Here is a 27,844-nt window from a genome sequence, read left to right on the forward strand (position 1 = left end):
GGATATAAAATCTAGGACACTTGGCATTAATCAGTTGATTCCAATGGACAGTCACAGAAAAAGGAGGAAAGATTCTGAGCAAGGATGTCTCCATAGCCATCAGCTAGTCATCTGCTCAAAGTTAAATATATAGAACTCTAAATATAGAAAATCTTCCCTTATGTTCTTCAAGGGAGGCAAGCACCTTTTTTCTACAACCTGACAGAATTCAAGCTTCTTGCAGTCCTCATTCCATCCCAATTTAAAAAAAAAAAAATTATAAGAAAAGTAACCGTTAAAGCATAAGCCTATTTGAAAAATGCAAATACCAGCTAGCTAGCTGAAAGTTATAAATAATGAAAAGTTACAACTTAGGGACAAGTGTACTTACTTTTTTGGGAGTCCCTAAAACCTGGCAAATCTTAAAGATTTCATCGACCTCACTTGTCCCCGGGAAAAGTGGTCTTAGTGTATAGAGTTCAGCCATTATACTGCCGACAGCCCACACGTCGATGGGAGAGCTGTAGGCTGAAGATCTTAACAAGACCTCAGGAGCGCGATACCTATGCAAAGAGAACACAAAATCGAACAGGCCATTTTGGGTGTCGTCTCTGAGATGGAGGGGCAGAAGGCTCTCATTTTGTTTGGTCGTGCATTTCAGTCGAGGACCAGGTGTTAAGTGCCTTTCTGTGTTGGGATGGAGCAGATGTTTCCTGACCACAAACTCATAGCAGAGCTCGAGACAAATATCATGAAATGTCCATGTGACCTAAGATAGGGACTCCTACAAACAGATGTGAAAATGCTATATAATATACTAAGGAAAGGGAGGAAGCTCTGAATGGAAGCAGATATATCCTGAATGGGAACAGCTGTGTAATTTTACAATGCATTACATCCTGATACATTCATATGAAGGACAGAAAACAAAAGATTAACAAAGATTATCCCTGAGTAGTGAGCTTTTTTCCCTTTTTTTTTAAAGTTTATTTTATTCAAGTATAGTGATTTACAATATTGTGTTAATGTCTGCTTTATAGCAAAGTGATTTAGTTACACGTGTATACATTCTTTTTCATAGTCATTATGGTTTATCATGGGATATTGAATATATCCTGTGCTTATTTATCCTTTTTTTTTTTTTGCTTATCAGTTTGAAACGGCAGTTCCTCAACTGACTCAATTCCCTTAATTGATAATATAGTATATTCACAGAGTTGTGTATCCATCATCACAATCAACTTGAGAACATTTTCATTATCCCCCAAAGAAACCCCACATCGCTCCAACAGCCCTGGGTCCAGCATCTCTAGTCTACCACCAATCTATTGATTTGCCTGTTCCATCACTTCATATCAATGGGACCACACACTGTCTGGTCTTTTGTGACCAGCTTCTTTCACTGAACATGTTTTCAAGGTTTATCCACATTGTAGCATGTATCAGAACTTCTTTCTTTTTATTGTTGAATAATATTCCACAGGCTGGAATCAAGATTGCTGGGAGAAATATCAAGAACCCTAGATATGCAGATGATACCACACTAACGGCAGAAAGTGAAGAGGAGCTGAAGAGTCTCTTGGTGGAAATGAAAGAGGAGAGTGAAAAAGCTGACTTAAAATCCAACATTCAAAAAACTAAGATCATGGCATCCAGTCCCATCACTTCACAGCAAATAGAAAGGGAAAAAGTAGAAGCACTGACAAATTTTATTTTCTTGGGCTCCAAAATCACTGTGGACAGTGACTGCAGCCCCAAAATTAAAAGACGCTTGCTCCTTGGAAGAAAAGCTATGACAAACCTAGACAGTGTACTAAAAAGCAGAGACATTACTTTGCCAACAAATATCTGTATAGTCAAAGCTATGATTTTTCCAGTAGTCATGTGTGGATGTCAGATTTGAAGCATAAAGAAGACTGAGTGCCAAAGAATTGATGCTTTCAAACTGTGGTGCTGGCAAAGACTCTTGAGAGTCCCTTGGACTGCAAGATCAAACCAGTCCATCCTAAAGGAAATCAACCCTGAATATTCATTGGAAGGACTGATGTTGAAGCTGAAGCTCCAATACTTTGGTCACCTGATGTGAAGAGCCAATTCACTGGAAAAGACCCTGATGCTGGGAAAGACTGAAGGCAGGAGGAGAAGGGGATGACAGAGGATGAGATGGCTGGATGGCATCACTGACTTGAGGGAATGAGTTTGAGCAAGCTCCAGGAGATGGTGATGGACAGGGAAGCCTGGTGTGCTGCAGTCCATGGGGTCGCAGGGCTGGACACGAGTGACGGAACAACAATATTCCACTGTGTGGCTATACCACATTTTGTTTATCTGTTCATTGGTTGTTTCTACTTTTGGGCTATTACAAATAATGTTGTTATGAACAGCCACAAGTTCTTGTGTGGACATATGTTTTCATTTCTCTTGGGTATACACCTAGGTGTGGAATTTGCTGGATCACATGGTAACTATATGTTTATCCACTGAGGAACTGCCAGACTGTTCTGTACCATTTTACAATCCTACCAACAACCTATGAGGGTTCCAATTCTTCCACATCCTTGCCAACACCTGTTACTATGTTTTGATAGTTTTATGAGACAAAATTATTTCAAATGTTTTGCCAGGTTTAGATGCTGAAAACAAATAGTCTCAATTTCACTCCATTTCAGTACAGGATCTAAATTTACCCAGTTGAAAATAGAAGCTCCCTAAAAAGATTCTTCCCCGAAAGAGGAGATTTTCCAATTCTAACTATACATTTAAACAGATAAAAACTAGTATACTTTGAGCTCTTAGCACTTTATCTGTTCAGTTCCTCTTTTGCTTTTGTAGGGATAAATATCATTATCTTTCTGTTTGCAAGCCTCATTTTCAATAATTCCAGTTTGCTATAAACTTCAGAAGTGTGAGTTTTTGACGCTCTATTTATCAAAAATTCTGAAGGAGGATTTCCAAGAGAATTGAGACAAAATGCAACCAAAATATAAAGGGATTATTACAAAAAAGCTAGGCACCACTGTAAATCATTAAAATTTACTTACAAAGCAGTTTTTCAAAGGTTCAAACAATTCTAAAATCCAAATGGCAGCAAAGAGAGAAAAACATACAGCCATGCTGCAGCAGTCTTTGAAGTCAACCTCAGTGTCATCAGAAAATGTGTGGTTGGTTAGGCTCTGTCTGTGTGTATGTGTAACGTGTGTATTCTGACAACTTCAACTTGTTATTTTGTTAGAATGCAATTTAGCAGCTTATTTGGAAGCAGTTACAAAACAGATGTGCATCCTCACCAAATACCCTTCAGCTTTCTAGGTTTCTTAGTTTAGTAAGAATACTGTTTTAATGATGTTCAGCATCTTTAAAATTTGTATTTGGTTTATCACTGCAAAAAGAAGGCTATTTTCAATGCAAAAGTTTTTTAACTAAAATTAAGTAGCAATCCCAGTCATGTCAGCCATTTCACTTTTCAAAGAATGACCTTCCTAAAGTTTCACACTGATTCCATGGATTGTGATGAAAAAAATCAAACCATTATTAGAAATCAGGTAACTAATTTTTCTCTTCGAAGCCAGTTTGAAGACACTCATTTTGTAAAAATTGTTAAAAAAAATTTTTAATTGTTAAAAAAATTTAAAAATAAAAAAGCAAACTGGCATTATTAATTAGCTATGTGTTAAAGTGTGAACTTGGTTCATCGTCTCTCATGTTCCCAGCTAAGACCGGGGGAGAAGCAAGAAGCATATGGTGCCGGGGGATCAGAGGTGACGCAGCTTGCTTTAATGACACTATTGAAAGCAGGCCCCGGCCAAGACTGTCCTGAGCAAGTCCGGACACACCGCACCCTTTCCCGGCTCCGTCCTCAGACTGATTCACTCTTTCCCCACACTTGCTCCCTTAGTGGCCTCGTCCAACGCTGTAATTTTTAACACTGACATCTCCCAAGCTGACGTGTCCAGCCCAGCCCTGCCCCCTGAACCCAGGCCATAGGCTTGCTGCCTACAATGACATCTCAGGGGCACCCCTCACCTAAAAACAGCCTCCCCCAACCTGGAGCTCCGCAGCGGCGCCATCCCCATCAGGGCCCACTCCAGCCTCCCAGCTGCTCACAGAAAGGCCCCTGAAGTGCCTGACTCCTTTCCTCACTCCCCCGTCTGATCCCCCACGTCTGCTCTGCCTTAGAAACACACTCCGCGTCCTGTCCCTCTCCCCACCTTCACGGCCACGAGATCCAAGTCATTTCCTGCCATCTTCTGCCCCAAAAGTGTAACAGCCTCCTCCCTGGTCTTCCGGTTCTGCCTGTGCTCCTCTAGATTCTGTTTCCAATCCGGCAGCTCAGAGCCCCCCAAGGGTCTCCCCAGTTCTCGCAGATCAGCAGGCCACCCCCACCCTTACTGTGATCCACAGGGACCTCTGAGATCTGGCCACCCCACAAACACTCTAACCTCGTTTCCTGCTCTTGCCATGAGTGTTCATTCTGCTCTGTGCAGAGCGATCCTGCCTCCAGGCCTGGTCTCAGCATTTACACTCAGCATTTTCTCGGTCTGAAAAGCTCTCAACATCCGGCATCTCCCCAACCCCACACCCCAGCATCACTGAGACCTTCTGTTTAACAGCCGCACGGGGACTTCCCTGGTGGTCCAGTGGCTAAGACTTTGCCTTCCAATGCAGGGGATGCAAGACAATACAGAACAAGGCCTTCCAACGCAGGTTCAATCAGGGAACTAAGAGGCCAAAAAACCCAAAACAGAAGGAAAAAATAACAGCAACATGCCCTTCCCCTCCGGGGCCTCCTCCAACCCCATGTCCCCTTCCAAACTTAATTTTTCTCTGTAATAACATATCACTATCTGATACTCAAATATTCTTAACTGCTTTCATTGGAGTATAATATAAATACTTTGGCCACCTGATGCGAAGAACTGACTCATTGGAAAAGACCCTGATGCTGGGAAGATGGAAGGCGGGAGAAGGGGATGACAGAGGATGAGATGGTTGGATGGCATCACCAACGCAATAGACGTGAATTTGAGCAAGCCCCGGGAGTTGGTGATATACAGGGAGGCCTGGCGTGCTGCAGACCAGGGGGTCACAGAGAGTGGGACACAACTGAGCGACTGAACTGAACTGATACATACAGAAAAAAGCACGTGTCCCAGGAATACAGCTTGCTGAATTTTCACAGTTAGAACGGACCCAGCACCCAGATCGAGGGACTGCATGCTGTCAGCACCCCAGACGGTCCCTCTCCTGCACTCGGCCAGTCACTTCCGCCCCCGCTCACCCCACCGTGTGGCCGCTATCCTGACTTTTAACAGCGTAGATTAGGTCTATTTTTGTACACTATATGGAATCCCATAACGTGCTCTTTTTCCGTTTAGCTCTTGCTCTCAGCACTGGATCTGTGAGATTCATCACACTGCTTATGTGGCTTGTAGGCCTCTCATTCTCGTCGCTGTAAGGCAGTCCAGGCGTCACATCTCAGACTACCCAGACGGATGGGCCTCTGATGTCTTCTGACGGACCTGTGCATGTCTCTCTGCTGGTAACTCACGATACGTTTAATTTGTTTGTGTATTGGCTGTCATATAAGTAGCATGAGGCAGAGATTCTTGTCTGTTTAGTTCTCTTCTTTGTTGATGTTGTTGTTTAGTCACTAAGTCGTGTCTGACTCTTTGCGACCCCATGGACTATAGCTCACTAGGCTCCTCTGTCCATGGGATTCTCCAGGCAAGAACACTGGAGCGGGTTGCCATTTCCTTCTCCAGGGGATCTTCCCGACCCAGGGATTGAACCTGCGTCTCCCGCATGGGCAGGCGGATCCTTTACCACTGAGCCACCTGAGAAGCCCTCCTTCTGTGTTCCCAGTGCCTAAAATAGTATCCGTCCAGCAGCAGGTGTTCAACAAATATTTGTGGAATGAGTGAATGGGTGTGTGAAATCCTTTTTCCTTCTCTTTTTAATAATAAAAGAGTCATGAGCCAATCTTCCCCTCTCTCCAAGGAATGTAAAAAAAATTCAGTTCAGTATTTTAAGTACTTGAATTGGAACCTCCAGAAAGACACAGAACAATCTACTGTAGGAAAACGTCACCCGGGACGCATGTCCCTGGACAGCTGCATAAGCTACTCACCATCTGGTGGACACATAGTCCGTATACGGCGGCTGCGACCTCAGTTCTCTCGCGAGTCCAAAGTCGGCAATTTTCACAAGTTCTGGACCCATACAAAGCAAGTTTTCTGGTTTCATGTCCCTATGGAAAAAACCTTGGTAATACAGAGAGGAAAAACAATAAATTATCGTATCTAGACATATTTGATTTATTAACAAGATGTAGCTGAATCTCTCTGTTCTAATTAGGAGTGTGAACTTAGGGGGAAAAATAAACCTTATTTATTGTCTATAAAATGATGGGAGGTGGGGACCGTGCTTTCGGAATAATTTGGCAAGGAAATTCATACAGTATATATGATGGGTAAAAATAAATGTGCACATGTATTTCCTTTTCTTTCTTTTTTTAATGTTTATCTATTTATTTGGCCTCACTGCATCTTAGCTGTGGCACACAGGATCTTTGATCTTCACTGTGGCATATGGACTTTTTATAGTTGCGGCATGTGGGATCTAGTTCCCTGACCAGGGATGGAACTCAGGCCCCCTGAATTGGGAGCAGAGTCTTAGCCACTGGACCACCGGGGAAGTCCCTCCATGTGTATCTCTGTTTGTGGATCTGGTGCGTTCAGGCACTGGGTTAGTACTGCCACGTGACGATCATCTCTGTGAACCTGCGCAGCGGCCCTGAGGAGGCCCGGTGATCACGAGTGTGTAACACACGAGGAGGTTCAGCCTGGAGAGAGGTGGTCGCGTGACGCTCAAGGAGGGCTGCACATCAGCTCACACCCGTGCAGCTGGTCTTCCTGCTGCTGACAGTTTAACCGCGATTCCTTGAGTATAATCACTTATTTGAGAAGTGCATTAAGCACAACAGGAACACCACACATTTGAACCAACTCCTTGCTTTAAAATCATTTACCAGCTCAGTTCTCTCCAGTAGCTGCCTTGTTGACAATCCCAAACATTATAATGCTTATTTACCAAGTCAAAGTTGCTCAGTCGTGTCCGACTCATTGAGACCCAGGCCAGAATTCTCCAGGCCAGAATACTGGAGTGGGTGAGCCGTTCCCTTCTCCAGGGCATCTTCCCAACCCAGGGATTGAACCCAGGTCTCCCGCATTGCGGGCAGAGTCTTTACCAGCTGAGTCACAGGGAAGTCCCTTACTGACCTAACTAATGTGTAAAACAGATGGTTCCTGAAGCTACACGGCAGCCCCGTGAAAATGAGGCAGAAAGCCCTCCTTGCAGACGCCTAGGCAGCATGTGGAGCACACAGGCTGTCCACAGATGGCCTGTATCCTAACGACCCTTCCGGGTGGAGAATGAAGAACGGCCAGTTCATCGGTTGTAGGTGATCGTCATCATTCCAAGAGGGTTTGAGCTCGGAAGACTTCTCTAAGCCTGAACCGTTCTAATCCCTTCAGGGCAGTTGTGGGCTGTGTGTGACATCGGTACTCCTTACTCCAGATAGCTATTGAGATCCATTTCATTCACATCCAAGAGAAACACGTCGTAATTTCACAATGAAGACAGGAGAGGGAGCGCGTGACATTAATCTATAAAATCTTACAGAATTAAACCAGAGTTGAGGTTTTCTCCACCTTATATAGTATAAATATATTGTTAACTTGGTCCTATTTTAACCAAAGTATTAGTTCAATTTTTTGACAGCTACTATTTTAAAAGTGTCTGTTTTCTCAAAGGATTACATCTGAGATGTTTAAATACGACAAGAATAAATTAGCTTTTGTAAAAATGTCTATTATTCTTGAGTCTGGTTTCCCAAATCACTATGGAGACACTTAAAAAGCGATCTCTAGATTACCCTTTACTTCTGGCAATGATTTTTAAATCCCAAACTAGTTTCCTCTTTCAATCCCTTATGCTCTGAAGTTGCTGGTAGTTGCTATATATCCAAGAAATCTAAACCAATTTTATTACTAGCCTAAAAAAATAGCAGTAAAACACAAAGCTCTTTAAAAAAAATTAAAAGAATTCATGAGGCTTTTGACTTTTCACACAACACTTTCTTCATTAGCATAAATTAACATATGCAAAAATCAAGCGTTACCATGCTGATCAGAGTTTTAAAATGGGTTGAAGATAAGGAATCCATTAAGAACAATTAAAATAGCATATATCCTTAATTTTAATTAACAAATGACTGACTTTTACCAATCAATTGTAGTAAATTATCATGGGTTTTAGATTTTGAAAGACCTTAACAGCTTATCTGAGACTGGGGATTCAAGAATGTTCTTACAAGGTTTATATGGGATTCTGCATGGCACTTTTAGAAAATTCTATGTATTTTTGCATGGCATAATTTTTAGAAAATTCTATTTCCTGTAGCAGTTAAAAGAGAAAAGAAAATATCATATGAAACATGAAAGGAGACTAATGATGGTGATTTTTGAATGCCTATGCTCAAAATGCAGCAATAGTAGCATAAACTTTTCTCATTTAATATCTAAACAACTAGTGATTCTAAACATTCATTAACATTTTTCATAATAATCATATTAACTTTTCAGGTTAAGTTACTTTGGTTTGAGAGAGATGCAAAAAACAATATCAGTTACAAGATTAACATAAATAAGAAATTCATAAATATAAGAGCAAGCATTTAATTTCTTCAAGTATAGAAATAACTATGTGTGAATACTAAGGAAAACTAGAAAATACTATAGCTTGGGTGGCTTTAAACTAGTTAAATGTTAGTAATTGGTCATGATAGATCAAAGCATTTCAACCTTTTCCAAAAGAGGAGACTTATATTTTTTTCATTTCCATGGTAAAATTAGGTGGAATAAGGTAGCAGGGTGGGTTTATGATGACAGACTAAATGCTGGTGATCAAACTGTTAAAAAATTCTGATATAGAGGAAGATAATTATAGATTATAGAAATTCTATTTTATTTAGAATTGTAGAAATTCTGAAGTTTTTAAATATGTCATTTAGTAGGCACATATTCCAAAGTTGTAGTTATCTAACATAATATTATTTAATAATAGCTTACATATAATTCCTATCCATAACTGACAATAATCTAAAGATGTAGGGATATAAAACCTACCATGTTTATGGATAAATGCCAGCCCCTGCAATATCTGATACATAATATTTCTGATGACAGACTCAGGGAACAACTTGTTTCTGTGAAGAAATGAACAAATAAACAGTAATGTAATTCACTTTGTAAAAAGAATGTAAAAAGAATACTAAAGGTACAGCCATAGAATCAGAGCCAATGTTTTGTGCATGGGTCTTCAACTGAAATGGAAAAGAAGATTACTTGAATAAGAAAGGCTTGTAAATTAATCTCAAAAACAATATTTCAGGAAGTTAAGCTACCAAAAACAGTGTAAAAATAGCACTTAACTTCAAATAGCCCTTTTACCATGTACAGTTGTTAGTAGTTTAATTCATACTTTTTTCTTCTTATTATTTTTTAAATTATGAAAGTATGATAACACATTTATAGGGGACTTGGAAATAATTTACAATTTTGACATTGAATAATATTCTAAATATCACTTTTATTTCCATTTAATTTAGAAATCCAGAATTGAATCATGAAATTTCAAAGCTTACTCTTTCTTTTTTTAGTGTTCATTTGCAATTGTATTAACTACTTCCATCAACAGGTTTATATATTTTTTAAAAATCAGATGAATATATAATATTTGTTACATTTATATGTACTTAATTTTTTCTTCAAAATTATATCTCAACATATCTTTTTTACTATTTTATACATTTAAAAGACCATAAATTATTATTCAAAGACAAAAAGATTACCCATAATCACACCACCTGATGAAGAAACTATTTTGACTCTTTAGTATCTAACCCAGTCATAATCCACATGTATAATTCTTATATAAGATGTCAGTGTTACATAAATATAATTTTGGTTTCTGTTTTTTACCCACTTGTAAGCACTTTCAAATCAAATCCTTTATGACTATACAGTGGAAGTGAGAAATAGATTTAAGGGACTACATCTGATAGAGTGCCTGATGAACTATGGACGGAGGTTCATGACATTGTACAGGAGACAGGGATCAAGACCATTGCCATGGAAAAGAAATGCAAAAAGGCAAAATGGTTGTCTGAGGAGGCCTTACAAATAGCTGTGAAAAGAAGAAAAGTGAAAAGCAAAGAAGAAAAGTGAAAAGCAAAGAAGAAAAGGAAAGATATTCCCATTTGAATGCAGAGTTCCAAAGAAGAGCAAGGAGAGATAAGAAAGCCGTCCTCAGCGATCAACGCAAAGAAATAGAGGAAAACAACAGAATGGGAAAGACTAGAGATCTTTTCAAGAAAATTAGAGATACCAAGGGAACATTTCATGCAAAGATGGGTTCAATAAAAGACAGAAATGGTATGGACCTAATAGAAGCAGAAGATATTAAGAAGAGGTGGCAAGAATACACAGAAAAACTGTACAAAAAAGATCTTCACGATGCAGATAATCACGATGGTGTGATCACTCACACCACACACTCATTCCAGACATCCTGGAATGTGAAGTCAGGTGGGCCTTAGAAAGCATCACTATGAACAAAGCTAGTGGAGGTGATGGAATTCCAGTTGAGCTATTTCAAATCCTGAAAGATGATGCTGTGAAAGTGCTGCACTCAATATGTCAGCAAATTTGGAAAACTCAGCAGTCACCACAGGACTGGAAAAGGTCAGTTTTCATTCCAATCCCAAAGAAAGGCAATGCCAAAGAATGCTCAAACTACTGCACAACTGTACTCATGTCACACGCTAGTAAAGTAATGCTCAAAATTCTCCAAGCCAGGCTTCAGCAATACGTGAACTGTGAACTTTCAGATGTTTAAGCTTGTTTTAGAAAACGCAGAGGAACCAGAGATCAAATTGCCAACATCCGCTGGATCATCAAAAAAGCAAGAGAGTTCCAGAAAAACATCTATTTCTGCTTTATTGACTATGCCAAAGCCTTTGACTGTGTGGATCACAATAAAATGTGGAAAATTCTGAAAGAGATGGGCATACCAGACCACCTGACCTGCCTCTTGAGAAACCTATATGCAGGTCAGGAAGCAACAGTTAGAACTAGACATGGACCAACAGACTGATTCCAAATAGGAAAAGGAGTACATCAAGGCTGTATATTGTCACCCTGCTTATTTAACTTAGATGCAGAGTACATGATGAGAAACGTTGGGCTGGAAGAAGCACACGCTGGAATCAAGATTGCTGGGAGAAATATCAATTACCTCAGATATGCAGATGACACCACCCTTATGGCAGAAAGTGAAGACGAACTAAAAAGCTGCTTGATGAAAGTGAAAGAGGAGAGTGAAAAAGTTGGTTTAAAAGCTCAACATTCAGAAACTAAGATCATGGCATCTGATCCCATCACTTCATGGGAAATAGATGGGGAAACAGTGGAAGCAGTGTCAGACTTTATTTTTTGGGGCTCCAAAATCACTGCAGATGGTGATTGCAGCCATGAAATTCAAAGACACTTACTCCTTGGAAAGAAAGTTATGACCAACCTAGATAGCATATTAAAAAGCAGAGACATTCCTTTGCCGACAAAGGTCTGTCTAGTCAAGGCTATGGTTTTTCCAGTGGTCATGTATGGATGTGAGAGTTGGACTGTGAAGAAAGCTGAGCACGGAAAAATTGATGCTTTTCAACTGTGGTGTTGGAGAAGACTCTTGAGAGTCCCTTGGACTGCAAGGAGATCCAGCAAGTCCATCCTAAAGGAGATCAGTCCTGGGTGTTCATTGGAAGCACTGATGCTGAAGCTGAAACTCCAATACTGTGGCCACCTCATGTGAAGAGTTGACTCACTGGAAAAGACTCTGATGCTGGGAGGGAATGGGGGCAGGAGGGGAAGGGGACGACAGAGGATGAGATGGCTGGATGGCATCACCGACTCGATGGACATGAGTTTGAGTAAACTCCGGGAGTTGGTGATGGGCAGGGAGACCTGGCGTGCTGTGATTCATGGGGTCGCAAAGAGTCGGACACGAGTGAGCGACTGAACTGAACTGAACTGAAGCACTTTCAGAATTTCCATAGTTATCACTTCTAATGGCTACAAAATAATTACATCATATTATCCATTGTAATTATCAACCTTTTCTCCCATCGATAGTTACTTATTTTAAATAGTGCAGAGAGATAAGCGAAGCTTTGTATAGTCCTTTAACAGAATATACTAACTGTGGTCACTATGGATATTCTGTATCAGCATTAAAAGAAAACCTGTAAGTGGATAAATCAAATAAGAAATGTATCACCACTAAAATTACAACTACATAAAAAGCACGCAAGCCTGCATACAGGGGTTAGAAAGAACTTGAGAAAAATAAACACCAATTTGAGAGGTAGAGATTTTCTTTACTTTTAACTGCTATTAATGTCATAATGCTATCAGCCTGGAACATAACATATATTCAGTATTTTTGAAAGAAGGAAAAATATGATTAAAGAAAAATTCACTCATCATCCTTAGAACTTAAGAGAGAAAGTGTGTGTGTGTGTGTGTGTGTATAAGAAAGACAGAGAGAGAAATCAGCATCAATCCACTGAGAAATTCATCTCATATTTTAGGATCTTTTGCTGAACACCTCTGGCTTTAAAGACAGGCAAAATGGACATTAATCTCCAGATGTGGTCAGTAGCTACCACAAAAATGTTATTCTTTCCACGCTCATGCACATGACTGAAACTGCCCTTGTTTAGAGATTCTGTTCGTATGTTTAAAAGGAGAATTTTCCTGGTGTTGGTAACAGGTTGCTGTCATTCACTTAAGCATTCTAATGACCCAGTTTATTAGGTCCTTTCTTAAAAACAACTTCATTTTTTCCTCCATTCTTTAATTAACCTTCACAAGATGCGTGGGAGAGCAAGTAGATGCTTCTCTCAGTTTTGCTCAAGGCCAGCTTTATTACTATTAAACTATAGATTTTTGTTTCAAAAACTATAGATAGTATGTTTATATGAAATATTTATCTTGACTTCTAAGAGATTACAACAGAAAAGTGATGGTTCTTCTCCAATTAGACATTATCCTTTGATAAAGATAACAGCTAATTTAAAGCTACTCCTTGGACCTGTATATTGCAAAGTGTGATAATATTGCAGGGCTCCTAAGGGACTGATGGAGGAGATAGTAAGGGAAAACTTAATTTTCATAAAGACATACCTGTCTTTCATTAATTGATAGAGGTTTTCTTTCATATATTCAAATATAAAATAAAGATGGTCATTTTCTCTGATAACTTCTTTCAGTTTGATCACATTGGCATGATTAAGTTTCTTCAGAGACTGCAACAGAGCAAGTAAATATTAAAAATTCTTAAGGCAAAGATACCAAATTTGGCAAAGTCTCATCAATGCTAGGTATGATAATTACCTTATGTAATTTTCTATTTCTTCTAAATTCATTAGTGAATTGTATTTTAATACCTATAATATTTTACACATCTTAAAAACACCTTAGTACACCTATTTAAAGTAAGCAGATAGGGCTTCCCTGGTGGCTCGGGGGTAAACAATCTGCCTGCAAAGGTAGGAGGCGTAGGTTCGATCCCCGGTCTGGGAACGACTAAGGAGCCTGCGCGCTGGAGCTCGGGAGCTGCGACTACGCAGGCCGAGCGCCCTCGGGCCGCGCTCCCGACGAGGGTCACCGCCGCTGACCGGCGCAGCCAGAGCAAGCCCGAAGCGCGGCCACAAGTAAAGAAGTAAAATCTTAAAGTAAGCAGTAATTGTTTAAGGAATGAGTGTACGTGCCGAAACAAACCAGGTCAACAATAGCTATCAAGCATTTCACTCTGTGACTTTTTTTTTTCTTGGCCATTAAATAGGTTTAACCTTGTTTCTGACTTAACCGTGTGCAAATTCATGCAAAAGTCTCCGAAAATGTATCCACACTGTACACATAAAATATAAAGAAATGGTATGTGGTGATTTTAAAATTTGTCTTTCCTTTGATAGTATGAATTAAAGCACTCTTTTAAAAGTGAGAGTGTACTTTCACGGCTATATTTAAAATGGATAACCAGCAAGGACCTCCTGAACTCTGCACAGGGAACTCTGCTCAAGGTTGTTTGGCAGCCTGGATGGGAGGGGAGGTTCGGGGGAGAATACACATACACATACATGTATTTATATGGCTGAGTCCCTTTGCTCAGTCCTCCTGAAACTGTCACAACACTGTTTGTTAACCAGCTACACCCTAATACAAAATAAAAAGTTTAGAAAAACTGAATAATAAATGGAGACCACTGGCATTAAAAATGTGAGTGTACTTTTAAATGTGAGGGTACAGTTATTTTCTGTTCTCCACTGACATTCTGATGAGAAATGAGTTTAGGAAGATAAAGAAAAACATAAGAAACAGAATTATCTTTGGTCTGCTTCACTCAGAGAACAGAACAGTCTCCTTAGCTACCATCCTCGGGAATGAGAGATGTGTGGGGTAGAACTGAGGTCTTCTCAGGTTCTTGTCATCCCTGGGGTTTTACCTTAACTTCTCTCAAGTTCATACATTCATCCCAAGAATAGAACTTCCTCTTCATTCTGAAATTAAAAAAGAAAAGTTTAGTGCCTGGGGACCGAGGGTATGAAGACACACATTACACTGCTGGCTTTCTCACTCTATTATTAGTTTGCTCCAGGCAAGCTGTGTGTCTCTCTTCCCTCCTCCTTAAAAGCAGATCATTTCCATTCCGTGCATCTCAGGGCCACTTGGTGCAGGCTCATGACTATGTCACTTCTTGGACAAATTACCTAATGACCCTCCGTGCCGCAAATTCCTTAGCTATAGAGCAGAAACTGCTGCATAAGAGAAGCTTATTGTAAATGGCATAGGTCAGCACTCAGTAAATACTAGATGTTCCTATTTTTACCAGTATTTGTGGTTGGCTACAGTGAGATAACAAGGGCATCACTGCTATTATTTCTGAAATATTCTTAGTGAATCAGAATTTCACTTGTATGTATTCAGGTGCTAGGAATTTATGAAGGAGCTTGAAAAAAATTGAGGGCTTACAGACTTACCAAAAGAAACCTTTCAGTACTATAGCCATAAATGTCTAGTTGAAATAAGAAAGTAAGTCCAGCACAATGCTCAATTTGAAATAAAATACAAGTCAATTCAAATATAGTATAAAAGTACTTTCATCAATGATCAAATCCATCCAAAACTGTACATATAATCTCTATGATTCTTAAAAAATAATTGTAGAATTTTTAATACAACTTTTAGAGGCTAGTTAACATATTCAGGTTTTTTTTCAAAATTTAGTACAAACTGAAACGTTTACTCTTCTTAAAAGTCTGTACTAGCTGCAATCCACATTTACTAACATGCTACTTTCTCCTCAATAGTTACTACTTTTTATCAATACTACCTTAAAGTGATACAGGTATCTATATGCAAATATAGAAGTTTCTTCACAAAACAATTATCCCACTTTCTTAGACCAATTTAAAGAAATTAACTGTAAGAAGTTAAACCAATTTGTTAGAATTCCTCTTAGACTCCCTGCCACCTTCTCTTCCATTTATTTATTCATCCAACACCTGCTACGTGCCCGGATGATGAAATCAGGGATGGTTACCACGGTGCTTCCCATCTCACAGGAAATCGACTTTAGTTAACACAAAACAGACATACAGATCAGCTTTAAGTGTCATGAGATAAACTGGCCAGGCCTCGGGCCTTTGTGATGAGGCAGTGTTTCAGATGAGACCTGCAAGACAGAAGGTGCCAGCCAGAGAAACAGCTAGAAAGAGCTTGGCTGGTTAGAAGAAAGGAGAGCACTTTCACCTCAGGCTGATCCTTATTCCTTGAATGCCGGAGGCTGGCTTTCAGGGCTCTGAGGTCACCTTTCCTGTTCTGCTTTTTCTCCCGTAGCACTGACCACCTTCTTACACACCGTATAGTTTAATTATTACGTTTAGACCTTGTCCCCTCTCCTCAAGCACAGCAGCAAGCTCTTTGAGGACACCTCCCCCTGCCTGATGGGTTTTTGAGACACAGTTTAAGTCTCAAAGGATATTTGCTAAGTGGTGGCTTGATGGATTCTGAAACCCCTCAGTGGGGCTCCTGAGCAACTGTCCCATAAACAGGAGACCCTCTGGAATGGAACCGCCTCTCGGGACTTTAAAGGACACAGAGCTTAATAAATATTGTTAATTTAATGAGGTGAGAAGGTCTTATTACCAGCCCCTATAGCTTTTTTAAAACTTTTTTCCCCTGAAATGGCAGCAGATACTACAAAGTTTCTTATGGTAAGAAACCTACAATAAAATTTCCCAAAGGAAAATCTCTCCTTCTTCATACACGCTATTGTTACAGCCTGGCTATGCCTACCTCTCCTCTTCATAGCTTTTTCTCATTCTCAAGATCTCATTTTCTGTGGGAAGTCTTCTAAGATGATACCATGAGACTCAACCCTCATTCTCATCTTCTTACCCCTCTCCCCCGAGGAGCCACAGCATTCATGAATTTTATTGTGAATATTTCCAGTCCTTTTAAAGATATTCTTACATATAAATTTATGTGTGTGTAATGAAGTATTTGGGTGCATTTACATAATCACTTAGCCTATAACTAAGAATGATTTCATCTCATTTTGGCTAATACTTACACCTCGCGTATTACTTTCTTCTCTTATTGCACCAGTTAGGGGCTCCAGTACAATCTTGATCAGTAGGAGATACAACAGGCATACTGGTCTTAAAACCAACTTTATGGGAAGTACCTGTACTATTTCACCTTTCAGGTCAGGGAAATTTCTTTTTATTCCTGTTTTTCATTTCAGTTATATAAGCATGCTAAGTCACTTTAGTCGTATCCAACCCTTTGCAACCTCACGGACTGCAGCCCATGAGGCTCCTCTGTCCATGGGATTCTCCAGGCGAGAATACTGGAGTGGGTTGCAGTGCTCTCCTTCAGGGGAATCTTCCCAGCCCAGGGATCAAACCCACATCTCTAAAGTCTCCTGCACTGACGGGAGGTTTCTTTACCACTAGCACCACCTGGGAAGCCCATTCATTATACATTATACATTTACTTACCTGATACTAATGGCTATTTGACAATACTTTATAAAAGTATTTCCTTATATATGTAATATTTTAGATCATCATATTCTAAAGTGTTGTAACATTTGATAAACATTTGTTAAAGCATTTAAATTTTGGATGATCATCCTTTGGTTGAAGTGGTAATCAGTTTTCAAGACTTGTTGCGGTGCAAGCCAGCTACCGTGTCATGAGAACACTCAAGTGACGATCTGTAGAGCCCCATATAGAGAGAAATTGTCTTTATATAAATTTGTCTTTATATAAAAAAAAGAAATTTGGACAAAGAAATATGCATCAAGGGAAGCTGACATGGGAGGTGCATAGAGAGAAAATGCCATCGATAAGCCAAGGAAAAGGGGCCTAGGAGAGAGCCTTTCCTCCCAGCCCTCAGCAGGAACCAACCCTGCTGACACCTTGACTTTAGACTTGTAACCTCCCAAGTGTCTCAATAAATCCCTACCGTTTAAGCCAACCAGTCTGGGCTTAAACTGGCATATACAGAAGTCCAGTCTGAGCCACACTGTGTCCCCCCAAATCCATATCTTGAAGTCCTAAGCTCCCAGTACCTCGGAGAATGACTGCATCTGGAGATAGACCTTACAGAGGTAATTAAGGTTAAGAGAGGGCTTTGGGGTGGGTCCTAATCCGATATTACTGGTGTCCTTATAGGAGGAGGAGATTAGGACCCAGACATACACAGACAGAAGACCAGGTGAACACATGGGGAGAAGAGAACTGTCTGCAAGCTGAGGAGACAGGTCTGAGGGAAACCAACCCTGCCAACAGCTCGATCTCACTTCCAGCCTCCAGACCGTGGGGAAATAAATACGCTGTTTAAACCACCCAGTCTGGGGTACTTGGTGAGAGCAGCCCCAGCAAACTGACACGGCGAACCAGCTTGCAAGTGCGTCCTCCAGCCCCGGTCCAGCCTGCAGATGACTGTGACCTGGGCTGACCTTTGCCATCACGGCAGAGAGACCTGGAGCCAGAAACACAGCTGAGCTGCTCCTAAATTCCTGACCCACAGAAACCATGAGTTAACAGATGTTTGTTCTTGTCTTAAATCACTAAGCTTTGGGGTAATTTTTTTTTTAACATATGATAGATATCAAATACAGTAGATTAAAGAAATCATTAAGTTAATAATTCCTCTATTTCATATGGAGCTCAGGGAAATACCATAGGCCATTCAGAACTCAGCCTGATATTGTGAATACCATCTGATTTTGAGGCCTGTTGTTTTAAAAGAAATAATAATAAGCTCTACTCTGTACTCCACTTTAAGTGCTAAGAAAAATTCTACGCATTACCTTCAGTCTCAGTTCAGAGTTGTCATGCATAAGAAGCAGAGCCCTAAACAGATAACCAATGGGAGGCTGGGTGTAACACAGGGCGCTCAGCCTGGTGCCCTGGGACCACGCAGAGGCTGGGATGGCGTGGGGGTGGGAGGGAGGTGCAAGACGGAGGGACCATATGCACACTTATGGCTGGGTCACGCTGATGTATTGCAGAAATCAACACAACCTTGTAAAGCAATTACCCTCCAATTAAAAAGAAATAAATTTTTTTTCAAAAAGCAGAGCCCTTATTTTGCTGGACAAATCAGAAAATTAAACTCATATACGTGGGGACCAGCAGAACTCCTTTCTTGCAGTGCTGTCTCCAGAATGGCATTCCACCATGGCCTAACAAGCATGGGGTCTGGACCAGACTTCTCTCTGCGCTTGTGTACGTTCTCAAGCAAGCAAAGGAGAGGAACAGAAAGGGGTGAACGTGGCAGGGTCGCCCGAGGTACCTTTTGATGGCCACCAGCTCCCCGGACTCGTTGCTCTTGCCCATGAGCACGCTCCCGTATGTGCCGTCCCCCAGCTGTCTCATGGTCGTGTACCGGTTCATCTCGGAAGAATGATGCAGCGCAGGCTGTCCACGGGAAAGGACGTCTTTGTTGAATATAAATATAAACGCGTCTTTTATTTTTATTCGTTTCTGCCCTCAGGCCGTTGTTGCTACACTGGTGACAGGTTTTGTCATCATTAAATACAGGTTCTTCCCCAAGATTCTGTAGGTTCATAAGATGCAGCAGTAAGGAATCTGGCAAGGAAACGGTGCTTCCATTCTTATGAACACCCTGTAAAAAAACAACAAGAATAAAAGGAATGCTCATTAAAGCATCACTTCCAAAAATTTACTGGTAATCTAGGAAAACTGTAAGACAAATACTAATTTTTAAGCATGTGTCAATAAATCACTTGTGCTATGTGGAATGATGTTCACATATGATAGACTGCTGAAAATCACTGTAGAATGCTTCATTTATTAATACTTGGTACCATGTAATGAAACTGAACCCAATAAACGTTGACTTAATGATGTTTGTGATTCCCTTTTTTTTTTTAATGACTATAATAGAATCTATTATTCCCTGGTAGCTCAGCTGGTAAAGAATCTGCCTGCAATGCAGGAGACCTCAGTTGGATTCCTGGGTCAGGAAGTTCCCCTGGAGAAGGAATAGGCTCCCCACTCCAGTATTCTTGGGCTTCCCTGGTCTCTCAGCTGGTAAAGAATCTGCCTGCAATGCGGGAGACCTGGGTTTGATCCCTGGGTTGGGTAGATCCCCTGGAAGAGGGCATGGCAACCCACTCTAGTATTCTTGCTGGAGAATCCCATGGACAGAGGAGCCTGGCGGGCTACAATTCATAGGGTCACAAAGAGTCAGACACAACTGAATGACACAGCAGCAATAGAATCTATATGAGTCCACATCAGACTGTGCAAAATCAGATTCTCCAATATATCCATTCTTAGAATCTATTTTTGCATCGTGTTTAATTTGGGCCACACTCCCTTATGTGAAATTCCTGGGCCAGATGTGTTTGGAATCCAGGTATTTGCATATTTTAGAAAAGAAATAGAGGCGTTCCCTGCTGGCTCAGGGGTAAAGAATCCACCTGCAACACAGGAGACCCAGGTTCGATCCCTGGGTCAGGAAAACCCCTGGAGAAGGAAATGGCAACCCACTCCAGTATTCTTGCCTGGAAAATTCCATGGACGGAGGAGCCTGGCAGGCTACAGTCCATGGGGTCACAAGAGTCAGACTCGACTCAGCGACTAAACCACCAACCACAGAAAAGCAGTAGGGTACATAACATCTCCCAAAGAGCATCTTAATGTACCTGCAGAAAAATGTAAGAGAAGTGCACTAAATAAAAGAAATGAAGACCATAAGCGGCCTCACATCACTCGGGCCATATTTTATTTCAAATGAATTTGCATAAATTAATTTCTGAAAAGTCATCTCTCAGAGCTTTGTGGATTTCAAACTACAGAAAAGGGGTTGTGGATGTGTATATATTGGAAGGGTACAGGTTTCTATAGGTTCTGATTTTATTACTACAATTAAACGAAAAAAAACGAAGCACATAAAACAATAGTACCCCCTTCATTACAACTCTGTTCAATAATTTCCTCCCACTCTTCTGTCTCAATTCAGCATTCAAGGAACAATTTCTCATTTCATACCTGTTTATCATTCTTATGTTGCTTTAAAAAATCAATCCTCCTGCTACAAGGCTGTATTCTTAGCTGCAGAAGGTAACAATGTTTGGCACTATGAAAGGACATAGCTTGTTTTAAAATGTCTTTTATAGGGAATTCCCTAGAGGTCCAGTGGTTAGAAACTGTGCTTTTGCTGTCGAGTGTCCGAGTTCGATCCATAGTTGGGGAACTAAGATCCGACAAGCTGCGTGGTTCAGCCAAAAAAATAAAATGCCTTTCATAATCTGATGCTTCAATCAATGATTATTTTTCTTTCACTGTAGCACTACTTCCACAAGATAAAGTCACAGAAATTCCTTCTCTATTAGATGCAGAAATGTAGGAGCAACAAGAATATATTGTAGTTGTCAAGGTACCCAAGGCTTCCAAAAATAGGCTTTTCTGCAGAAACACGGCAGAGAAGTGCACTAAAATGATGTAGTTCCCTTTATACAGAAACACATTTGTCCACCGGAAGCCCTGGAAGAACCTGTGGCGCTTTTAAATAACAGGGAGTGTGCTTTCATTTATCATTTATTTCACTTCATGACAGATAGCAACCCCTTCAAAGGCAAGGGAGTAGTTTAGGCCACACTACCTCTGTGGCCAGGATCTTGACAAAGAGATCTCAATAGTAAATTCCATTTCTATTTAGTGGTTCCTTCATCTGGCTCAGTTATGTCTTAGCAAATGGTTTCAACAAATGTCAGCATCAACCTAAATAAAATGTGAATTTTGTGTAAAAAAAAAAACAAATGCCAGCAAATGCTTCCCCATTTGCCTGAAAATGAAGTTCTTTTGCAAGTGGTCTTTACATCATACATAGACACAGGTTCTAAACATGAGGGTATTAATATAGAGAAAGGCAACATCCCCCTGCATGGTTCCTGACTAAAATGTGTATTTGGTTTCCTTAGTTTTTCCATTATCTAGGTAAGGAAAGACAACTTTGAAAGCTCTTTGGGGGTCTGTTTGGTAATACTCTGTGCTATGATTAAATAAAACATGGGCTATAAAACATATTCCTTCTGATCACTTAGAATTTTATTAAGTCAGTATTTTGCAGTTTATTATCAGATATTAAACTGCCTGGCATTCTTTTTTTTTTTGGCTGCACCACACGGCTTGCAGTAAAAGTGCCAAGTTCTAACCACTGAACCACCAGGGAATTCGCTAAATTGCTTGACATTCTTTTCTAGCTTCTCTATTTAAGGTCTTTTACAGAAGTATGCTCTCCAGAAGTTTACCAATTCTTTCTGGTTAAGTAACAATACAGAGAATAAATTTGTCCAAAAGGCCACAGTGTTCATCATATCAGTAACAACGTACAACAAAAATGCAGAGGGATTAAATGACCTAGGATCGATCAAGAGAATCATTGATGGAGTTAGTCTAATAGCTGCATTAGCCTGAAGCTGTTTGGTATTTCAGCACAGTCCCCAACTTCTAAACAATCCATCCTTGCTAGCTTTTACAATCACTAATGCAGCTAAAAGAACCACCCCTCTTCACTCCCAAACCGGCAGAATCTACCCCACAGTGAAGGCTGCCCACCCCCACCATCCCCTAAAGATTCCTAACTCCTCACCCTAACAAGGCAAGATGCTATAAACAACCTGGAAAGTACACAGGGGTTCTCCCCACCCCGACGACACCGTGGGGCTAGATCTGGCTCATGGTGATAACTTGGAAGGACACTGAAAACTTAGGCCAGAAACAGTGAAGGGAGAGTGAGTTGGGGAGAAGGGAGTCTAACTGGAGTTCGTTAAGAAATCTATTTTCACCCCACCCCCAAGTTACTGAATTAAATTTTAATGGGATAAATAGTAGCATCTTTTCTTTGCCAATCTGCTGCGCATGCAGCAGATTATTTTCATGGTAACACCTAAGTGAGGACAACCACTGAGGGTCTGAGAGGTAGATGGCAATTGTAGGCACCTCTAGAAAAGGACGAAAGAGAAGGGAGTGAAGAGGGAGCTGCCCAGGGTGGGAGAGAATTTCAGAGGTAAGAGGTGCCAGAAACGTGGAACTTTCACCTTGCAGTGGCTCAACCCCCTGCAAAAGCGGAATGAAGGGCCTCTTTCTCTTCCACCGTAAAAAGCATCGACCATACCATCACCAGTACTATTACAACACAACAGACCGATCAGTCACTGATGCCTTCCTGCTCCAGCTTGGAAGTCCGGATGTTCTGTTTTTGTTTTGGAGTAGCTGTAATAGAAACCTCACTCCAAGTCTTCAAAAAACAGAAAAGAAAAAACACTGGAAACACGGTTTGTTTCAAGTGCTATAGCATAGGATACTTATATTCAGGGAAAAATAAAAGAGGTACACGGCCGATTCTCAGCTTCTTTTGTTTGAGGGGGTGAAGATTATGGGTGTGACATGGATTTTAAAAAGTCTGATGTGTGGTTCCAAGACAATTGGAGCTTACACAAGTTTACATACTATGCTCCCAAACAAAGTTTCAGAAAGGTCCCTTTTGAGTCATTTAAATTACAAAATAAACAGCTGTCCAGGGTGAGAAGCTGACCATTCCAGCTGTCTCGTTATCCCCCTGAAAACAAGGATAATGGCCCAATGTAGACAGGCATAGATGTACAAGGGGTTTTTTAAATTATTCCCATGTACCTACTCACCTTAAGGGCTTTTCAGGTAGTGCTAGTGGTAGAGAACCTGCCTGCCAATATAGGAGACTCAAGAGATGCAGGTTTGATCCCTGGGTTGGGAAGATCCCCTGGAAGAGGGCACAGCAACCCATTCCAGTACTCTTGCCTGGAGAATCCCATGGACAGAGAGCCTGGCAGGCTACAGTCCATCAGGTCACAGAGTCAGACATGACTGAAGCGACTTAGCATAGCACAGCACAGCATCTACTCACTGATAGCACGTAAACAATTGTTCTTATGAGTGTAGCATAGGAAGGTCCTAAACGGATTTACTAGTCAAAAAGCAGTATATGTAATTTACAAGACAGACTGCCTATAGGTCCCCAGTTCACATTCAATGATATTTCTCTGCAAACTACATGTATTCTTCTCTGTGGTTGTGTTGTTCTGTCGCTAAGTCGTGTCCGACTCTTTGTGACCCCATGGACTGCAGTACGCCAGGCTTCCCTGTCCTTCACGATCTCCCAGAGTTTTATCAAATTCATGTCCTTTGAGTTGGTGATGCTATCCAACCATCTCGTCCTCTCTTGCCCCCTTCTCCTCCTGCCTGCAACCTTTCCCAACATCAGGTCTTCTCTGTGGACCCCCGGAAGCTAATTCTGCAAAATAGGGGTGTATTAATATGATTTCTTTTGCACATGAATATTTCCATGTATGTATTTCAATATGTATGCAACAAGGCAAAATACAGATAAGTGTAATTTAACTATGATCCTCAATTAATTTAACAGAATTGTTAGGAACTTGGAATTTTCTACAATCAAGTTACAGTACTTTCTTATGAATTATACACATCTTATATTCTGGTTTAAGGAAAAAAAACATTTATCGAGAGGCTCAATTACAGACTTACATTAGATAAATACCCTTACCATTTCTCTCCCATTCTAGCTGTCTTATTTTTAGCTAAGTGCAACTTGAGCTTTATTCTCAACAGCTTCTACCAGCTAATAAGGGATTTAGAAAGGATTAAAGAAGATTAAGAGAGAGGGCAAATGGAGGGTAAAATCTGTGTCTGCCCAATCACTGAGCAGATAACCTCTGCAGGTCTTCAACTTGCTTTGGTACAATCTGCCCTAATTTTATTACTCTGAGGCTGGAATTAACATTTGTTTGTTTTTAAAGTAACGCCATAAAAACCATTAAGTTGTTTAAAAAGCAAAACAGAAAAAAAGTTATCAAACTAACCAAGTCATATCTTTACAGAAATTAAAAGGGAAGTTTTGCAATGGGAAAACAAAGATTTTGTGTTTAAAAAATAAAAGTATGGTGTTCTGTGCTAATATTCACAAACTGTTTTAAAACGAAGCACAACCAAATCAAAACACACACACAGACACACACACACACACACCCATCCCAACAAATAGATCAAACACCTTGCCCAAAGCCCGTTTAGCGAAGGGTCTCTCCTTTTCTGGGCACACACACACACACCCATCACACACACATCACACACACACACACACACCCATCACACACACATCACACACACACACACCCATCCCAACAAATAGATCAAACACCTTGCCCAAAGCCCGTTACACACACACACACACACACACACCCATCACACACACCCATCACACACACACACCCATCACACACCCATCGCCCAAAGCCCGTTTTGCTTAGGCAGGTGGCCTCCTTGGGCGGAGCGAAGGGTCTCTCCTTTTCCGGTCACTCGGCCTCTCGGCAGAGATGGAGGTTGGGGGGGGGGAGGGGACGGTAAAGACAGGTCGAAAGGCTGGAAAGTAACTTTTGCCTCCATTATTATTTCGACTCTAGGAATTGTTTTTCTGATTAAAATAACTCCGACACATTTGACTCTATGAGAATTCCGTTACAATTCGAACAAGTGCCTGATCATTTTAAAAGATTAAACACAATTACATAAATTTTTTTCCGTTTAGAGTTGAGATTACAAACACTTTATAAAAAGCCAGTTTTATTGCCTCCCCTCCCCGACTCCAACTCTGTCCTTAAACTAAGTGCCCGTCTTATTTGCAAGTCAGGAAGCAGTTTTCGCTCCCTGACGCTCTGATTTCTGATTCCCCGCCCCCCTCTCCGCCCCCCCTCCCCCCCCCCCCCCCCCAGCAAACAAGGGACCTTAAGACTCCGGGGGCGCAGTCCCGCCGGCCAGCGGGAAGGGGTGGTCCTGGGGGACCCGCGTGTCCCGCCGACCGCAGCGGCGGGCTCGGCGTGGGGGACCCGGGGTCCCGCTGGTCCACCCTGCGCCGGGATTCCGCTTTTGCCTGGGAGCCATTTGGGATGCACGAGTGAGCACTGAATTTGGACCCAGTTTCTCTTTCCTCTTTCCTCCTTTTTCATTTTTATAACAGTTCTGAACTCATTCCGCTGCCTTCCCGAGACCCGATCCCGCCCCCTCATTCCTCAGAGCAGCGTCCCCTCCCGCCCAGGCACTAAAGGGAGAGGGGGAGTTCCGGGGTGAGGGCGGGGGGTGCGGTGGGAGACTCTAGCATAGATTCGGGGGTGAGGGTCTCCCAGGCTGATGTACGCCCACTGTCATCCTCCAACCCGGGACTGAACCCCGCCGGCCAGGGCCGCAGGAAAGTGGCCAGGGGCGCTTCGGGGCAAACCCAACGCGCTGGGAGCAGGTAGACAGTCCCCGCCGGCCAGCCCCGCCCCTCCCCGAGTCCTCCCCCCTCCAGTCCTCCACCCCTACCGGTGTCCAGGCCCCTTCTCTCAGCAGAAGTCGGCCCCGGTAGGACAGGGCGCCTGGGGGACATGCCGGGCCGCCTCGCAGGACAGGCTCGGGTCGGACGGGCGGCGGCCGCCCCGCTGCCCGCTCGGGATTACCTGCCCGCGCCGGCCGCTTACCTCGTTAGCTCCCTAATGAAGCTCCGGCGGCCAGTGTGTTCCATCTCCTAGGAAACGGCGTGCGTGCGTCCGCCTCCGCGCCGCCCTCCCGCTTACACCCCGCCCATGGGGCGGGGTTGAGTGGAAAGGCCCCGCCCATGGTCGTTCGCCCCGCCTCCCGAGGGGCGGGGCCTCCGGGAAGGCCTGGAAGGCGCGGGAGTCCCTGCTCTTCTGCTGTCTTCATTTGGGGCTTGGGGCAGTCTTGATTACCTTTGCGCTTATTTATAAGAAGTTGGATTGTGTGCCCTTTGTTCCGACTCGTTCTATAAAGTCTTGATTCATTAAATCTGGTTCCCAGGTTTGTGAAGAGCAAGAGGAAGCCAACTGTTCGCCTTGTAATCCTTGTATTTTGTTTAGACATGTACTGCCGGGGGAAAACTGAATTGCACTGGATTGCAATTGTTTATATTGGTCAACTTCACACATATATGTTAACTCCTGGGCCACACTCCTGAGCTCATTTTCACTCATTCGTTCAAAGAATGTAGTACCAGTCACGGTGTTAAACTGTGGTAAATCCCAAGATAAATGAGTTGATGGTGAATAAATACAGTAGTGATAGTAACTAGCCTCGAGTTGTGAGAGAAGGGCACACTTGTGTTTCTACCAAGAAGAAGCTCAATTAACCAGCAAAAAGGCCCATAAATTAGAAGCATGAGACAAGGGGCAGTGATGTACCTGCTAGCAGTTATCCATGATGTGTCAAGGCTCTGGAATAATGACAGGATAGCTGGACAGACATGATCATGGTTCTGTCATAGCTTAAAGTGAAAAAAACGGGAAAAGTATTCATAAGAAGCATAAGTTAGATCATGGATGTCTTATAGCCTGCTATGAACCTTACCAGGCAATAGCAAGAGAACTATAAAGAATTTTCTACAGAGGAGTGACATGCTCACTTTTGCATTTCAGGAAGATCACAAAAGCAGCAGTGGATAAGGTAGATTTCAGCAGTGAGTCTAGAGGCGAAAGAATAAAAAGGAGGCTATGGCAATTGATCAGGAAAAAGTGGTGGATCCAACTATAGCAGTAATGACAGAGATAGAACAAGGGCTATTTAGGAGTTCAAATTGACAGGACCATGTAACTTAGACAGGTGGTGCCATCCTAGCACTGGGACCCTCTGCACCTACCCCCGGGGGGTGGTCCCAGAAGTTTCAGGCAGAGGCCAAGGAGGGCTCACATGGAGGAGATCAAAAAACATTGAAGCCAAAACACCCATCTGGAACTTAGCCAGGAAGAATCCCTATGGATGACTTTGATCATCTTGAAGGGCCACAGGGCAGGGTTGGGAACCTGAGACCTGGCCTGTCTGTCAAGGAGCAGCTACTTCACTGCACTGTGTTTGCACAGACTATTCAGTTCACTTCATAACTTTCACAAATAAGCCTAGAATCTGTCTTGTTTCACAGGAAGTCATAAATTATATCACCTCAAGTGTGTTTGCTTCTGTCAAAGGAATTTGTGGAGCTGATCTTTATCAATATGTTTCTAGGTTCAGCAACTTTGTTTATGTTTTATTCACTGACTTAGATGATTCTACTGTAATACGATATGTCATCAAATTCCTGACCAAAAGGAAGTTCAAAAGCTC

General features: G+C 41.8%; 1 protein-coding gene across 7 annotated transcripts in view; it reads right to left on the minus strand.

The window, feature by feature from the left end:
• Nucleotides 1-26,294, minus strand: part of MAK (male germ cell associated kinase) — a 48,442-nt gene extending 22,148 nt beyond the window's left edge. For 6 of the 7 annotated variants that reach the window (XM_070457025.1, XM_070457024.1, XM_070457022.1 and 3 more), the window contains exons 1-7: nucleotides 26,212-26,294; nucleotides 18,963-19,295; nucleotides 14,599-14,653; nucleotides 13,278-13,399; nucleotides 9,165-9,244; nucleotides 6,107-6,239; nucleotides 371-542 (exon numbers count right to left, since the gene is read on the minus strand). In XM_070457025.1, the coding sequence (XP_070313126.1) occupies nucleotides 371-542; nucleotides 6,107-6,239; nucleotides 9,165-9,244; nucleotides 13,278-13,399; nucleotides 14,599-14,653; nucleotides 18,963-19,063 (663 nt within the window). In that variant the 5' untranslated portion in view covers nucleotides 19,064-19,295; nucleotides 26,212-26,294. Of the gene's footprint in view, nucleotides 1-370; nucleotides 543-6,106; nucleotides 6,240-9,164; nucleotides 9,245-13,277; nucleotides 13,400-14,598; nucleotides 14,654-18,962; nucleotides 19,296-26,056; nucleotides 26,159-26,211 lie in introns of those variants that run through there. The other variant, XM_070457021.1, reaches the window with a different exon arrangement.
• Nucleotides 26,295-27,844: the final 1,550 nt, after the last annotated feature.

Source organism: Odocoileus virginianus, chromosome 27 (genome assembly GCF_023699985.2).
Source record: "Odocoileus virginianus isolate 20LAN1187 ecotype Illinois chromosome 27, Ovbor_1.2, whole genome shotgun sequence".
Taxonomy (NCBI): domain Eukaryota; kingdom Metazoa; phylum Chordata; class Mammalia; order Artiodactyla; family Cervidae; genus Odocoileus; species Odocoileus virginianus.